The sequence below is a fragment of the Borostomias antarcticus genome, assembly GCF_949987555.1.
Source record: "Borostomias antarcticus genome assembly, chromosome: 6".
Taxonomy (NCBI): Eukaryota; Metazoa; Chordata; class Actinopteri; order Stomiiformes; family Stomiidae; genus Borostomias; species Borostomias antarcticus.
Window position 1 is genome coordinate 28,397,400 of NC_140239.1, and position 13,913 is coordinate 28,411,312.

General features: G+C 43.1%; 1 protein-coding gene across 1 annotated transcript; it reads right to left on the bottom strand.

Moving 5' to 3' along the window:
* Positions 1-849: 849 nt before the first annotated feature.
* On the bottom strand, positions 850-9,817 carry LOC311309903 (transforming growth factor beta-3 proprotein-like; the record flags this gene model as incomplete). The annotated part of the gene is made up of 7 exons (XM_084439251.1): positions 850-1,008; positions 1,299-1,452; positions 1,951-2,119; positions 3,539-3,646; positions 3,893-4,022; positions 5,090-5,253; positions 9,466-9,817. 7 exons carry the CDS (start codon positions 9,815-9,817, stop codon positions 850-852), a joined length of 1,236 nt encoding a protein of 411 aa, XP_084295377.1.
* Between the last annotated feature and the right edge of the window lie 4,096 nt (positions 9,818-13,913).

Genomic DNA, 13,913 nt, shown 5'->3' on the forward strand with positions numbered 1-13,913 from the left:
AGGAAATCCTTGACAATAGTTTAATATAAAAAGAGGTTTCCAAGGGTAATAATGATACACATATTAACATTCTCTCAGTCAGTGAAACAATCACCACATGACACCCATCGCATATCAGAGCATATCTGCCATTAACGTAAAAGTAATCTCTCAAAATGTGTTGCCTAACATTTTTTAGTTTCCAGCATATTGTGTGATGTCCCAAAAATCATTCGAACCTGTCAGGAATTAAATCTTCCAGTGAACGGCGGTGTTGAAGTTAGCTATTGGCTACTATCCAGCACGTTGAATCCCCTCCATATGCACAAAGGTCTCTCTGCTGACTATTCTCACAGGCAACCCCCAAAAAAAAGGTCAACGCTGCCTTGGCCAGAAAAAAAAAAAAGCTTGGCTCAACTTCTTTGCTCACTCACTTTCCATTGCAAATCCAACAGGCATTTCTAAGTCCTTCATTCCCTGACCGCAGCTATGTCTTTGGATTGAGTAGCCGTCTGTCCTTTCTGCTTAGTATTTGCTGATAATGCCCACTGTTTGTTAAGAGGGGAACTAAAGACATAAAATTTACAACAAAACTACCTGGCATCTTTAACTGAACGAAGAAAGACAAGGCAAATGAAAAAAAAATTGAACCCCAGAGTGAAGCTTTGCAGAATGACGTCACTCTCAAAGATGGGATCCTGAAGTGGTGTTTAGATCTAGGTCACATGGCCCCAAGGTCCACTGAAGTATAGAAATGACCCGACTGGTAGAGGTAGTCTATCAAGGGGGGAGAGAGGCCAGCTAGTGGCCAGCGTACATTGAATCCCATAGGCTAGTCCCCAAATTGACTACCAGGCTTCGTCGGCCTCCTCAGCTGCACTTGCAAGACTTGACGATCATGTTGGAGAGCTGCTCCACTTTTGGCGTGCGTCCCGAGTAGTAGAGGATGGTGAGGGGCTCCAGGTCTTGGGGGACACAGCAGGGGGAGGCAGAGGCCTCTGGGTTCAGAGTGTTGTACAGGCTCAGAAGCTATGGGGGAGACAGGGGGGGTGGGGGCACTTGAGCTCCAATCAACACAGAATGGTGGCATCACTCTATCACTATCATGTAGCAAATATCAGTACAAGTACAAAAAAATACACTTAAATTTAACGTTGCTTTTCAAGTTTCTCAAAAAGTATGAAGATAATACTGAATCTATAAATACTGATACTATGTGTAGAGACCAAGAAGGTACCGGAAGTTCTTGTGGAACAGTAGCGACAGTACAGTAGCTACGTTTAGGCGAACAAGTAGCTGATGAGCAGAAGGTTCCTCACCGTTCTGTGTGTTGTGTCTGCGCTCCTCAGGTAGGGGCAAGGCCCGGAGCAGTAGTTGGCAAAGTAACCCTTTGGCTCATGGATCCACTTCCAGTCGAGGTCATGGCGGAAATCGATGTAGAGTCGGCGAACGCAGCAGTTTTCCTCAACGTTGCTGTGGTGTTGTAGTACGACAAACTTGGTCAAGTACTTAGCATTTTCTCACTGACTGCGTTATGTTATACTGGAGGTTACTTAAAGGAGTAGTAAAGGGAAACTGCATGTTTAGCCCTGTTTTAAGGTTACTTATGATCATATACAATGGTTCAGATCAAAACGTCGAGTTTAACATGTTTTTCGGTGTTTCACGGTGCCCACCCACATCCATTGTATGACCAAAACGGTGGTAGAGCAATTATCAGACTTTCTCAAAAGTGCTAGTTTTGTCAACTTTTTTATCTGAACCATTGTATGTGATCATAAGTAACCTTAAAACAGGGCTAAACATGCATTTTCCCTTTACTACTCCTTTAACAAAGATGGATAACTGATGTTTTTCAGTGTACATAGAGTGCTTACAATTTACCACAACAAAGTTCGATTTAGCAACAGATGTGTGACTACGGACGAGCAAAAACTAAGAGACCTCCACAACTTCAAAGAGGAGCCTTACGAAAAACAGTAGGAGGTGTCGAGCGCTCTTTTCCTCCTGCGTGTGGTCTGGGTGTCCAGTCGGTGAGGAGGGATCATCATGAGGATGAGGTGGGGGAGGTCCTGCTCCTTCTGCTTCTTCAGACGACCCATGTCCAGGCTGCTCTGTTCGTCGTACTCCCCCTCCACCCCTGCAATGGGAGGTCAGAGGTCAGCCATCAGGGCCCAAACCTTCTCCTGATGAAGTCACACAGGGGCAGATGTACTAGCGTGTTAGCGCCCGTTTTTTGGCGTTATTTTATCGCACCGTGTACGAACGGGCCGCACGTGGCTTAAACCGCGTTTTGCCGGGCGCACGCCCACAGAAGGGTAAGTTGAGCTTTCCTACTCATGCGAATGCAGTCTTGGGAGGGTCTAGGGAGAGGAAGGTGTGAATGCGCACTGTTTTGCAGTGAAATGTGTCCACCTTTGAAAAGCAGGTGTAATCCAGTTGTGCATAACCCACCAGCCTACACAACCATATCCCCTGTTAATTATGAACATACCGTTTTATGAACTTCATGCATGGGGGGGCAATTATTATTAAATATTTTTGATAATCCGATATTCGTGCAACACTGATATTTACGACGTCACATAGCCCACTAACCAAACTGGTCTCAGATAGATTGACCTTGATAGATAGAAGACCTGAAATTATTCAAATGCAGTAAATTACGATTATAACGTGGATTAAAACTGGAGCACTCACAATGACGTTCACTGATTACAATTGGCACCATTCAGGGCTACAAGGTTTTGTAAACAGTTGGCTTTAGAAAATGAATAAGATGGCCGATGTGATCATTGCCTTAAACCATCAACAGCAATGACCAGCCTAAAGATAGCCTACTGTATCATGTCAGTCCTCATAATTTAAAGCAGTCAATTACAGTACACATATGTAGCCTAATTATGGACAAAGCAAGTTGCTACTGTATATTTTCCCGGCGCACATGACGGTTTGAGGGCGGTGACATGGAGGCGCAGGCTTGGTCCATTCAACCCAAACTGAAGACGCACAGCGTCAGCTTTCTGCGGACTGCCCAAGGCGCTTTTCACGCCGCGCTCGCAAACGTTAGTACATCTGCCCCATAGTCTGGAAAAAAACACCCAGGCGGTGTAGTAAGCGGTGCACTGGGTGCAGGTTTATGAGCGATCTCTACTGCCCTCTGCTGGTGTGCAATGGTACTGGCTACTCCTGATTGGTCTAAATCTCATGCTACAAACAGACACACACACACACACACACGGACGGGCACACATGTCACATAAAGAAGTGACTACACCGCTTAAAAACTCTTGGCCAGGGGTACTCAAATACAAATGTGGTCCACAATTTCCCCCCCAATAATCAAAGGTCCATCTTTTAAGAAAACAATTATAATACAAATCAACATTCCCCCCCACAAGTCGAATAAGACACATTAAACATGGAGGGAGAAAGGACTGTAGATACAGAGAACGGTAGCTAGAAAGGAGCTAAATCAAAAGACAAATACACAAATAAGAGAGTGTTACAGTATGACTGAGTCATCTTATCAACAGAACTGAAAAAAAACAGTTATTACCTTTGAACTTGACTTCTAGAACTTCTCTCCTTTTGTCAAGGATATCACCGTTAGGGTTGAGGGTGTGACAGGGACAGTTCACGCTGATCTCCAGTCCTAAATTTGTCCCTGATAGGAAAGTGGATTGTCATAGGAAAAATCTAGTTACTCAAAAAGAAAACCACTGTTTTCTTAACTTACAATATCACAGAGATGAAAGTGCAAAAAGGTTGAAAGGATTTGTAATAATTATATCCAACACTGCCAGGGCAAAATAATAGGACTATATTACCAAAGCCTATTCAACTCTTTCTTATGATGACTCATGATGTTTAGGATTGGGGCCTGATTAATGGTGAAGTCCGATGACCTCACCTCTGTGCATCAACCACTCCCTCACTGTCTCCGTGACGTCGAAGGAGACCCATTCTGGCGTGCCTGTGGTCAAGACGTTCTTGGCTCCGATGTAGCGTTGCTTTGCAATGTGCTCATTAGGCTTCAAAATCTGCAAACCAAGGTTGGGTGAATTATGTGAGTGAAGCAACGTATTTGATAGAGCTGCCACACACAGGAATCCTGAGCCAGAATGGTCTGCTTTTGGGGAAACATACTGTACGTGTTATCAGAATTTGAGGTGATGTAACAATGGGATATGGATGGAGATATCTAAATTGAAAAAGTCCCAATAAAAGATACAGAGCGCTGTTGTGACACAAGCAATTACAGAGTCTAAAGCAGATCCTTGGAGGCTGATGGTGGGTAGCGAGTGTTTTATTATAGTGTACTGTAGTCATTTGTTAAGTTAGGTACTGTAGCCTTCAAACCACACCTACTGTATATCATGCTCCAGACGAGCAACAATAAATAGAAACACTCGTTATGTTTCAACTCAAACCATTTACTGTCATATCTGAGCTGACGAGTCAGTAATCCAAAATGTTAAGATCAAGTTTTATAGAATAATTCCATAATTCAGTTCATACCCCATCTATAACAACATTATGGGCCCAGCTTGAGTGTGGCTTGATAAAGAGGTCTGGAGGGAAGCGGACGACCAGACTATGGAGAAGCGTCCGTGTTTAACTTGGTTTCTCATGGGACGCCAGAGGCTTTCTCTACCCTCGCTGTTGCTGACATTGACATTACTCTGTTGGGGTCCTGAAAACATTCTCCAGGACTGACGAGCTGACGTTGGGGTCTGGCTGCTGCCCGCCACGAGACCACAAACTGGATTTCATTGGCTCCTTTCCTGAGTCAGAGGTTGAAAAATAGGGTTGTGGAATAAGCGCCTAGATTTCTGGTTAATGTCGTTATGGTAGACCGATCTAACTTCAATGGTTCTATCTAACGTCTTGGTTCAGCTCTTTAAGAAGAAGCATTAAGGATTAAACTCAAATTTCAGCCTAACGAATGGTCTTTGTCCAATAGGGACCAGCTGTTGATTCACTAATTGGCTTTTTAAAGAATGATTTGGGTGAAATTCCTGTGTGTGAAGTATCTTTTGATCCTGTTTATTTTAAGGGGGTATCTCTGTTGTTGGTAGAAGCATATAGAATCGGTACCTTTACACACCTGGTAGAGTTCAATCCTCTGTTCGTTCCTCTTGGCGCTGGAGTTGGGCACCCTCAGAGCTCGGAACTCGGCTCGGAACAGGTTAGTGGAGTTCCGTTCCATTGCAGAGACGTTGAAGCGGAACACTTTGGAGGTAATGCCCTTTGGACAATGGGGCAAGTCATCTGTAATGGCAGGAGAGGACCACACTTGATTAATGGTGGCATATCAGACAAACGACCTAATGCAGTGTAGTAATGAGCTCATCGGTGAGCCAAAGCTTTGGATGTGGCTCCAAAGATTGTACCTGTTGAATTTACTTTTTCTATTTTCTCAGTGGTCAGTGGTCACCGTCCTCTAGTTTGTTTGTTTGTACAGGAGTTGGACAGGAGTGAGAGTAGTGACCTTGTGTCCTGAGCCCTGTCCTTGCATTCTAGTATTCATTTTCCCAGCACCTACCTGCAGGCTCCTGCAACGTACACACAGACCACATGAAACGTGTGGAGCCACATCTGGCTGCTATGGGGCCCCAGACTGCTGACGTGGGGATTTCAATATGTTCATTAGTGATTTTTTTTTTAACCATACTGTAGCTGTGTGTTGTTGTTGTTTGTTTTTTTGTTATTTGATTGTTATTATTTCATGTCAATATAGGCATTTTTATATCTCTATGTTTATGCCTTTATTACTTATTTTTCACACTGTATAACAGAGCCACATGGAATTGACTCTTTCATATCCATTATCATATCATTATCATTAGCCATAACATTTTCTAGCTGGGGCTCGAAATCTACTCCTGCTTGGGACTCCTTAAATCCAGGCCTGCATTTTCCCCAAATATGATGTCACTGCTGCAAAGCTCCACTGCGACCAAAGCTTAATAAATCTCAGTTTAAGTGTTATTTCTTTGATCGAACTTAAATCTCTCTACTTGGAGCCCAAAGGTTCAGATTTAGCCTGCAATTTTAGACTGATAAGGCATTAATCCTGCTTTCTGGAGTACTGCCAAGGAGCTTCCTACAGTATGACTGGACAGCAGTTATCTACTGGCAACAAATTTAGTGGACTACCCCAGAGCAACTTTCCTCCATGGAACGCTTCACAAGGCGGCTGGCATAGAACGTTATACTGTGGTTAAGTTACAGTATCTGTTGATGTCAGATGGCTATTCCACCCTTGTTGGCTAAGATAGGGAACGACACTCCTAAGCAAATTAACCTCCCTGATTGGCTTCGAGTGACTTCACCTACCTGGTATTCAAATTGGTATTGTGTATCAAAATGCCTGCAATCCTCAGTTCTGGTGACCACTCTCCAGACCCTGCCCCCAGACAGCTACTCTGACCATGATGACTTCTCCACAACCCCTCAGCTGAATCCATGCCTGGTATATTCCAGATGCACGTACCATTCTATAAAAGGAGACTTTTTAGGTTTCATAGAGTCCAATCTCCCAATTCAGTAATTTGCCTTTTCAATCGGCTTTCTGCTCCATTTACACCTGTCGGGGGATTTGAGCTGGTTCAGAGAATGACTTGCATTTCAATGACCTTTGGCAAAATGATAACGCTTTACAGCAACGCTGTCAGAAGCGAGTGTTTGCCCGTGCCAATGGGGGAGAGGAAGTGATGTCACTGGCTCTTGTCAAGCACTAGTATCCCTCTTCATGTGCCAGGTCTTGACTGCAGCTCCTCTAGGCTGGCCATGGGCAGTTCCCTCTATCCAAACACATGATGCTAGTCCACTCAGCCTCTCACCTCCTTCTAAAACACCTTTTCTGGAGTGACTCACGGGCGCTCTGGCGAGGTGGCAAAAACTTTGACGAATAAAATGCTTTGAAGAAAGAAAATGCACTTTGAACAAGGCAGTGGTATTTCAAGGATTGCACTTAGAATGTATGTTTCTAGGGGCCATGATAGAAATATAATTGATTCATTTAATTTGTCTATTTTAGAAACACTTGACAAAGTCCTCTTCTTTCAATTCTAGAATTAAGATTCATTCTTCAAGAAGTCTATATCTGGGATAAGGCTTTCCATGTTCAAGGCTGGTGTTTCTCCAGTGTCGATATAGATTTACTGTTAATGTTAGTGATTTTATAATACTATGACATCTCACGTTATCAACCTGTGTCTCTCTCTCTCTCTCTCTCCAAACATTTTGCACCATACTGTTAAACCTGTGTATTTTATAGTCTGCTTCAAGCCATTACAACTCTCGGGTTGAAAGGCAAACCCCCACTTGAGTGCCAGTCCTCTTGGAAGTCCTTTGAAAAGCTCTGCTTTATTCAGCTGAGGTAAATGAACATCAGGCGAGCCAGAAGAAAGAGGAATCAGCAGAGCGAATGTGCAAATTATTTGCCATGCCTGCTGCTTCCAAAACGTACTGTATGCAAAACTCATTAACCAATCTCAATAGGCTGGATATGCATGGGGCTATTGACTATTGTAATACATATCCACCAAGTATGAGATTATGAAAGTATTCAAAAAAGGTTCTTTTAAAATAAATTGAATACCATTTACCTAATCTTAACCCTTTTCAAATGAGTTCGTAGAGATAAATAAAGGGTGAAATAGGGAGTGCCATCACCCAATAACAATACAAAACAACGTTTGACCTTTCACCTTGAAAATTAAGTAGCCTATTATCTGTCTACTACTGCTCGTTGCTTTGACCATGGATCACTTCGTATGATCCAAAACAGAACCGTGGTGTGGAAGAGAGTGTCTTTTGTGCAACACCTGCTCATTTCAAAGGGGGCAGTGATGCAATGGATCCTGGCTCCGGCGCACGAGGCCTTCCTCCAGTTCTTACACCCACTCTAGTGTGGATCCCTGTTCGCTTCTCAGAAACTGTGACTCAGACCACATCTTGCATGAATTCCCCATAATGCACTGACATGTGTCCATATCACTGAGGACCTCGGGAAACATTTCCTACCTTGTTTAGTGCTGTTGACCAAGTGCTTTAACAGTAGTTTTAGGAGCGTTTCCAGGGTGTGACTGTTAATGGCTAGCTCAACTGAATTCACAATGTTTTTATGGTGCATATTTGAGGTTTGGCACCCACAGTAAAGCAGTAGGTGCCATTTGAAGAGTGCCCGTAAAAATGCCAGAGGAATAAACTAAACCATCATGAAGAACTTGAGACAAGGTGTTTAGATTTCATCACCATAAAAACACTGTTCTGATATTGTGACCATCATAATGAACCAACTTTAAGACAATCATGTTAATAGCCAATCATCACTAACCAGACTCTTGTGGATGGACAATGTAAGCTGTATGAGCATTTAGGCACAGTCCCTGTTTCTGAGTTAGAATGCAAAACCCGAGTTCTGATAATGCTACTTTTCCCCCAGTGGATCTGTTTGCTTCACATTTTTCCACTGAAACGGAAAGTATCGGCCAGGGCCGACTTTTAACATCGACTCGGCGGGAGAACCGAGCGCCCGGCCAAAATCTCAGCTCGGACGGACGGAGTACGGAGGGGAGAAGGATCTCTCAGTCATAGCCAAACTAAAGGGGAGGTCCTTCCATCAGCAAACTTTTCCTGTCCACCTCTGTTAACTTTTCCTACCCCTCCTCTTCAAGTCATCCCCCATCCGACTGGGCAGATGTCCCTCTCATTTGGGCCTGACTGGAACGGAAATGGGAACATCTGGAGAGAGGGACGGGGTCCATCGAGAAAGGGAGGAGGAGGAGGAGGAGGAGGAGGAGGAGGAGGAGGAGGAGCAGGAGGATGGGATGAGGAGAGAGCCTTTCCACAAAGCACTGGTGCTGGATCGCAACAGGTTAGTAATGGGGTCAACCCCTAAGTTCACTGCCATATACTGTAATTCTGAGATAGCACTGTACATGTCTTCTCATGGTCTAGACACTCCGACACTCTGAAATAAACCTTGGAAATGGTGTCCCCTCTTCCCTTTAAGACACCAATCAGGATCCCCAACCCTGAAGATGGATATTACTACAATATGTTGATGATAGAGTCCTACAGTATCGACCTAGCGTCAGCACATTTCTAAGACAGTGGTAGGTTAGGTTTCACACACTAGCGTAGGCCTACTCAATAAAAAGTATTTCACAAAAACAACACGATAAACCCAATTGCAGTTACAAAGTTCATATTATTAAAATTATCCTAATAATAATTACAGTTACAAATGTTCATATAATTAATATGATCCTAATAATAACCAAGCTAGTGATATTTTCACATTTGTTATGTTTACATTATTTACGCACCGGCTATCGGATGAGCCTGAATTAAGCATCTCCATCATCTCGTGCATAATGCAGCGTGTCAACTGAGGAACCTCGGTTTGAAAACTCGTTGACGAATCTACGTGTGATCTCAAAACGGAATGTGAGTCAATATTTGATGACTTACTGTTGCGGTCTTCTTGCGGTCCTTGGACCATGTTGAATTTATATATCTCTTTGGCGTAGTACTCGGTCTCTGTGTTGTCCTGTCCGCAACTTTGCTGGCGGTCCCTTCCCAACTCTTCAAGTAGCTCCCTGGTGCTGTTATACAATGCATGTATTTGATATGGAATTTGACTGGGTCCGAGTGAGTGTGGCGGACTGGTCAGTCGGAGCTTGCTCAAAATTTGGCCCCGTATTGCCTCGACTCTCTTCCTCTTCACATGGTCAATATCCACTGTGGCACAAGTAGACAGAGATAAACTGAAAGTCGCGCAGTTTAGGAGAAGAACAAACAGAAAAACCTTTCCCAAATACATCTCTGATTGATTCGTTCATTCAATGAATGGATTCACAGGTAAGTATTTTCCAAGTATGCGTTTTAGTCTAAATCTTGAATCGTTAATGGAAGCAACTCTATTTTAACTTCCAAATTAGTCCTCTCTTGTTTCAGTCCCGTATTTTCGTGTTGGTCTTCAGAATTTCATCTGTAGGCTATATTATGACAGTATTCACCCATCAGTTCCGCACAAATGATCCGGTGCCAATTATAAAAGTATGCTGCGCACTCTCCATCTTAAAGTTGACTGAGATCCTATTGACACTATACTTTTCTGTCGCATTCTCGTGCTCTAGCCTACTCTTTGTGCTTAAGTTGTCTCACAACTTGCCATTCTTTTTTTTCCTTTTCTTTCTCATGAACAACTGCTTGCCACTTGATTTCCACTCCACGAGTTCTCTCTCTGTCTGGCTGTCACGTCGCCGAACTATGCGCACTTTCAGAAGATCTATAGCCTCACGTTGATTTTATACCGAGTTGTGACGTTTAATGGAGGAGGGACGCAGGTTACCCTATTATCAACTTGACTCTGCATGCTGCATACAGTAGGTTACTAATCTGAAAACTAAGGCGCTTTTTGCTGTATATTGTGATCTAAGATTTTAAATTTTAAATTTAGGCCCTATTTTATAATTATTATTGCCGTTTAGAAGGCATGTGCTAATTAATTCATACAGATAGTTGCTGAACACTTGAGGTGGAGATTGTATTACTTAGCCTACCCAGCACATACTTACAAGACAGATGCATTATGAGCACCCAAAGACTCGATACAATTTTGGAAAGCATCTACTCAGCAACATAATCTTATAATGAAATGAAATAAGAAGGTAGCACTCCCTCTAGTGGACGATTATCTCATGCTCTCAATCATACCACTCCCCCCCCCCCTTCCCTCCCACACACACAATGTTTATTGGATTGCATTTAGCTTTGACATATTTTGTCATTAATCTCTGTTTCTAGAATAGTTTTTTGCTCTCACAAAGCCAAAGCTATTCTCACTCGATCTAATGGCTGTAACCTCTCTTCTCCAGATCACATTGCTTCAAAGACTTTAGTTCAAAAGCCTCATCGTTTTTTCCTCTTATCTAGCACACTCTACCGCAATTTTGGAAAACACTGTGTCTTTTTTATGGATCTGCACACATTCCAAATTACTCAACTCTGGGCTTATGAAGACTGTCTCTTCTGGAGTGGAAAAGAGTAACTTAATTTATGTATTTATATTTGTTAAGGGAATGGGTCTTCAGCAATAATGTTAACAAACAGAAAATAAGATAACTAGTACCACATTACTATGTACAATACGTACTGTGCTTATCAAAGTCTATTGCTTGTTTTCTATAAACAAGCAAATCCAGTATGACAGCACAGGCAGGACATTGTCCTGACCTTGAGATAAACATTCCTGCTAATTTGAAGTTCCTGCAACATTATTGCATTATAGAAAAAAAAGAAAAGTTGTATCTCTATTCCTAGAATCAGTCCACTGTTTTGACACATTTCTCAGACTACCCCCCCCCAAGTTCAAAGGTCCAACAGCCACTGCAGTCTAGACCTAAACATGGGGCCTGGTATTTTTAGGGGGCCAAGCAGGAAGTGTGAGGAAGTTTCACCGATCTGCATGGAGTGTGGCAGACACAATCTAGGGACCAATAACATCTAACGTTCCATTTTGGCAAAAGTTTGAAAAGTAAAAAGACAGTCTTTAGAGTCACTATGTGCTTATGAAAATTGCGGAGGGCTTGGCATTTTTTTACATAGAGTTCTGAATGGTTATGCAGAACAGCACGAAACTTGGTATGCATTTCACCACACATAAATGGAGGCCAACCCTCCATTACTGGCCTGATTAAACAAAACGGGGGCGCTAGAGAGCTCACTTCCTGTTTATGCCTAACCGCCAATGCCGATTTTTCCGCAACTTTTTACAGTGATGCATGGGCATGCCTAATGGTGACTGGAGACGAACCTGATTGCCCACAGGGTGGCGCTATAACAAGAAAAAATGTTTAAAAGTGACTAAAATGCAATCGATTTCTTGCATCCCCAGTGGCCAAATTGGATTCATATTTCTTGTATGAGGGCATGGCATGCTCTACAACTTACTAATTGGACATGAAATTGGCTTTAGCAACCGATTCAAATTTTGAACTTTGATAACGGGCATATCTCATGCCCCGTTTGACCTGGAGTCATGAACCTTTGCACACATACAGTATGCTTCTCCTCACGATGAACAAATTTGCCTCAAGAACCCATAACTTCCAGTTACAGGTATGTAGATTTAGATGCATGGCTAATGGTCACTGGAGAAAGTTGAAACTGATTGGCCACAGGGTGGCGCTATAACAAGCGGAAATGCTTAAAAGTGGCTAAAATGCAATTGATTGCTGTAGCGCCCCCCGTGGCCAAATGGGGTTCATATTTGGCATGGTCTACGACTTAGTAATGGGACGTGAAATCGTCAGATTAAATATTGTTGCCGATATAAGCACTTTTGTGAAAAGCCACCCATTGTGCTTTTATGATATTTTCATTGCCATTTTCAATGTCCACATCAAATGTGGCTATGGCGTGTTTTGCTTGTTGCCTTTGATGCGTTCGTTGTGCTTGGCCCCCGCTATTGCTGCTTGCGGCTATATTTGAATTTGAATTTGCTCTGGTATGCATGGTAAAGAGTCATTACAGTGCCCAAATAAGGAACTGAATCATGGTAAATGGACTGCACTTATATAGCGCTTTTATCCAAAGCGCTTTACAATGGCCTCTCATTCACCCATTCACACACACATTCACACACCAATGGCGGCAGCTGCCGTGCAAGGTGCTAACCTGCTCATTGGGAGCAATTTGGGGTTCAGTGTCTTGCTCAAGGACACTTCGACATGTGGACAGGAGGAGGCGGGATTCAAACCGCCGACACTACAATCATTGGACGACCCGCTCTACCACTGAGCCACAGCCGCCCCAATCACATTTCTCAGGTGTCCTTGAAAGTCTGTTTGACCTGAACACTCCCCCGATTTTCCTCTCTGGTACAGTACTTGTCCTAAATTACTATTCGGGGGGCGGCTGTAGCTCAGTTGGTAGAGCGGGTCGTTCAATGATCGAAGGGTCGGCGGTTCGAATCCCAGCTCCGACTGTCCACATGTGGAAGTGTCCTTGAGCAAGACACCTAACCCCAAATTGCTCCCAATGAGCAGGTTAGCACCTTGCATGGCAGCTACCGTGAATGGGTGAATGAGAGGCCATTGTAAAGCGCTTTGAGTGCCGCAAAGGTGGAAAAGCGCTATATAAGTGCAGTCCATTTACCATTTACTATCATGGATCAATCAGATAAGTCCTCTCAATGTTGACCCTGCCTGCATTGGACATGTAGAGCTAACCCACCATCATGTTGGGTTGGATTGGGTTGCAGCCTTATTCATTTATACAATATTTGAGTTTGCTTTATTCTCATTTTCTTTGAGTAACACATACCAGTACACAGAATAATCCATTCTACGTTATACTTTTCAAGTTCCTCAACAAATACAGGGGCAAAACGACATGTGTAATTTTACATTAATTGAGTTTTTGCCTGCCCCTCCCTCTTTCTCACACTCTGAAAGTGCTTCATCCCCTTCATGCTGGACGTTATCTGGGAAAAGTGAGCCCTAATTGATTTCTCAACATCAAAGGACTATCTGTGTTCAGTTCAGCTCATACACTACTTCTGTCACTGATTGATCCATCGTTTTAGATCCCTACCCCTTGTTGGGATCACACTTCAACCTGATTGCATGAAATAACTTTGGTTCAACAGTTCAACTCCCCACATCATTATCGGTACAGTAGAGGATGATGGAGTTCTCAGGTGCTTTGTGGAATAATTGTATTTGCATGAGGCAGGACATGTGTATTGAAACCATACTTTCCCTTGTGCTCCATAGTGGTCATCACCATTCCTCCAAAGTCCCATTTTGGGTCATGGGAACAGTTGCTTTATTTATCATTTTCTATTTTCATTTCTAATTTGTTTCCTTTTTGAGTTGCCCTTAGTACTTGCTCGAACGTCTTCATTCATAAAT